The sequence below is a fragment of the Gavialis gangeticus genome, unplaced genomic scaffold (assembly GCF_001723915.1).
Source record: "Gavialis gangeticus isolate Ggan-Ray unplaced genomic scaffold, GavGan_comp1, whole genome shotgun sequence".
NCBI lineage: Eukaryota > Metazoa > Chordata > Crocodylia > Gavialidae > Gavialis > Gavialis gangeticus.
The window spans coordinates 45,034,207-45,037,754 of NW_017729029.1; the positions used below are offsets into that span (position 1 = coordinate 45,034,207).

Consider the following 3,548-nt stretch of genomic DNA (forward strand, 5'->3'; position numbering starts at 1 on the left):
GTGCCAGAATAATTTTCTCGAACAGCTTGCCCAGGATCGAGGTAAGGCTGACTGGCCTGTAGTTCCCCGGGTCCTCTTTTCTCCCCTTTTTGTAGATGGGAACCACGTTGGCCCTCTTCCAGTCCTCCGGCACCTCTCCAGAGCACCACGAGTGTTCATAAAGCCGTGCCAGGGGACTTGCAATGACCCCAGCGAGTTCCTTCAGGACTCTAGGGTGAAGATCATCTGGGCCGGCTGACTTAAAAATGTCCAGCCCCTCCAGAAGCTCCCTAACTAAATCCTCACTCACTCTAGGCCCAGGTGAGCCTCCCCTGGGGCCCAAAGGGGGCCCAGCAGGGAGGTGGCAGTTCTGGTCCTTACATTTATATCAGATGTTAAATTTAACATCTGATATAAATCACAATTTGATATAGGATACAAAAAGCCTTATCTGCCTTTTCTTGATAAACTTGAGAATGTTACTGAAACACTATAACCCCTACCCACCCAGCTGCCTACTACCCAGACCAGGAAATGTCAAAGGAGACAACTGCACAAAATAAGCTGACACAAAGAATTAACAAGAATTGTCCCTAGGTAGCAAGGGCAAATAAGGCAAACTGCAAGCTTCTGAAGAACACCTTTGCTAGCACACCTCGATTCTGCATTTTACTCTTGTCAATCTTTCTGATTATTTCACTACACAGGAGACAAACAACTGGTCTAAAACAAAATAAATAACTCTCTCTTCAGAGCCCCTCTGAAATTATTTATGTAAGAGATAATAGCAATTAATCCATTTAATGAAGTTAGTTGTTTTATTTCCGAGAAAGGAATGACAAACCACACATAAGAAATATGACTATTAGTAATATGCAATAAACATTTCATTATATGAAGCTAAGTATTATGCAGAATCAAGTTTCAGAGCAAAAACAGATTCCCACTGCAAACAGAAGGGACCATCTATAGAGTTGTTTATGAAAACAGAGCAAAAAAAATTAGGTGAAAATTAATTATGTTATCCTACTGTGCCGTAGTTACTTGCCTGTTAAGTGATCCAAGTAGAATTGATAGAGTTTACACTGAAGAGGCGTCATTCTAACTGCAAGAACATACTCATGTTTTGGTGGCAGGAACTTAGTTAATGCAGTGTAATCTTTTCTCTGTAATTTTACAAAAGGGATGTTGGTCAAAACACAAACTCTGCATTTTAAACCTTCTGACATATACAGACACTGTCTTCTATCTAATGTATCTGGCTGGTTAGTCAGGTGCACGCTACATGTATCACTTCAGTGTGCAAATTCCTTGGCATTTGTAGTGTCAACTACAATTTCCATAATTGCTTCCAAACATTGCTTCTTTTCAATACGGTTACTCTTAGTGTGCAAATATGTGTAAGTGAAGCAATTAATGTCAAAGTTTATATTATGGAAGCACTGATTCCAATGCTCCATGAAGCTACTCTCAATTCTGAGGCGTGAGAATGCTTGTGTGTGCTTGCCCAGGCTCCTACCACTTCCTTCTCATTTTCTTTTGCTGCAAATTGCTGCTTCTCTCCATCTCCCTCTTCATCTTAATAGTATGCTGAGAGTTTCCAGGCTGACAAACTCCCCAGTTTGCTGTATGCTACTCCTTGTGTGGCAAGCTATAAGAAATTTGGTGACCTCCAAAATGGCTTAGATTTAGGACATCTAACCTTTTGATAACATTTTGGTGTAATAATTAAGATTTTCAGTGTTGTTGCCTTCTTCCTTTCTGACAGGAACAGGATAGAGTATATTTAAATACAACTGTCACACCCCCTTCTTGCTCTTAAGGGTATCCCTGTGGCTTTCCATTTTTGATGTGCCAGGCCAGAAGACCCCAAACATTTCCAACATTTCCTTATTTAAAAATATCTATATCTATCAAACTCTGCTTCATTTTTCATTATGACCATATGACTGATCTCACTCCATTCATAAGCACTTAACATCTGAGGCAAGTGCAACTGCTTAAACCTAAAAAGATATACTGAGGAAAGTAAATATTTATGATGTTTAAATTAACAAATGCTTTATCCTCTTTGAATCAATCCTCAACCTCTCTCTCTTCCCACATGAGTCTTCAAAATGAAAACCAAGTCATCTGCATCAAATGACCAGTTCTCTACGGACGATCAGTTTATTATAATTTTTCATACAGGTACATTTTAAATATGTATGCAAAATAAGTTTAGAATATTTCAAAATAGATGCTACGACTAACGTACTGATATTCTACCCTATTATATAAATTACCTGTCCCATAAATGAGGAAAACTACTGCATTCTCCAACTTCTACATATCCTGTCATCTCAGTAAGAACTGTAACTTTTGGTTTATAAAATTTTCTACTTATGTGCTATTTCTGAATCATTCACAACTAAACTAATTGGTGAAAAATCTAGTTGGATCAAAAGTGATAGCTAGCTTAATGAAATATACAGATAACAATAATGCAGTCCAGTGCAGACCTTAAGCAATGTTGTCCAAATGAAAGCATATTATTCAAACCACATAATAAAAGAAACTAAACATTATAGAAAAGTATTTACATACCTGAACACATCCAGCTAACATTTCATATAAAATATGTGCACGCTTTTTCATTACTCTTACATCAACAGGGGTAGAATCTGCGCACTGACCGTTCTGGATTGGATTTATAAAACGATTTCGGAATTCCTTAATTGATCCAAGCAAGTTCTCCTTGATAAAGTTAACCATGCAGTGATCTGGGAGAAAAAGATCAACTCCAGTTTTTTTTAAGTTGAAGTGAATAGTTTCCATGAAAGCGTTTATTCTCAATTTAACAAAAATAGGAGTCTATCTCCTTTCTAAAAATCCTTTTCTGTTAAACAAGATAAAAGTATCTTCAAAGCATAGACCCAGAAAGTAACAGCTTTTCATTGCCACTTAATTTATTTCATTAGCTATACTCTGGTGCCACTAGGAATACAGAATACTTTCAATTACAATCAAACCACACTTTTTTTTTTTTTTTTTGCAATGCAAACATTTGTTGAAAAAGCCATTTTCAACTACAAGCCAAAGAAACCACTACTTACATTCTATAAGGTTATTCTGCAGTGGTGTTCCTGTAAGAATTATCCTCCTTCTGGATCGTATTGCATTCATAGCTTTAGAAACAGCAGAAGCTTCATTTTTTAATATATGCCCTTCATCACACACAACAAAGTCAGGGCCTAGAAGAAAAGAAGTTTAGTGATATTAGATAACTTGATTTTCTGTAACCTGGAGGAATTTATGATTAGAGAGAAGTAGTAAGCTGTATTATTCTGAAGTCATGCAGAAGGCAGGATACGGTAGTACCTTAGAAAATTACTGGTTCAGAGATATACATGTATTCTTATTCTGAAGCCCTCTAAAACATATCATGTCTTTCTGAAACTATTAGTCTCTAAGGTGCTACTTTGCTCTTCTTCTACCTGTAGCGATTTGGTTGTTTACTAGAGTGACTCTGTTCTAATAAACAGGCAACTATATATATATTTTTATTCAATAATAAAGCTGCCTTTTTT

General features: G+C 36.8%; 1 protein-coding gene across 3 annotated transcripts in view; it reads right to left on the reverse strand.

Moving 5' to 3' along the window:
• ATRX (ATRX, chromatin remodeler) overlaps nt 1–3,548 on the reverse strand; it is a 211,655-nt gene that overhangs the window by 56,212 nt on the left and 151,895 nt on the right. For all 3 annotated transcript variants that reach the window (XM_019521505.1, XM_019521507.1, XM_019521506.1), the window contains 3 exons: nt 3,075–3,212; nt 2,566–2,741; nt 1,028–1,145 (listed from right to left, as the gene is read on the reverse strand). In XM_019521505.1, coding sequence (XP_019377050.1) covers nt 1,028–1,145; nt 2,566–2,741; nt 3,075–3,212 — 432 coding nt within the window. The remainder of the gene's footprint in view (nt 1–1,027; nt 1,146–2,565; nt 2,742–3,074; nt 3,213–3,548) is intronic.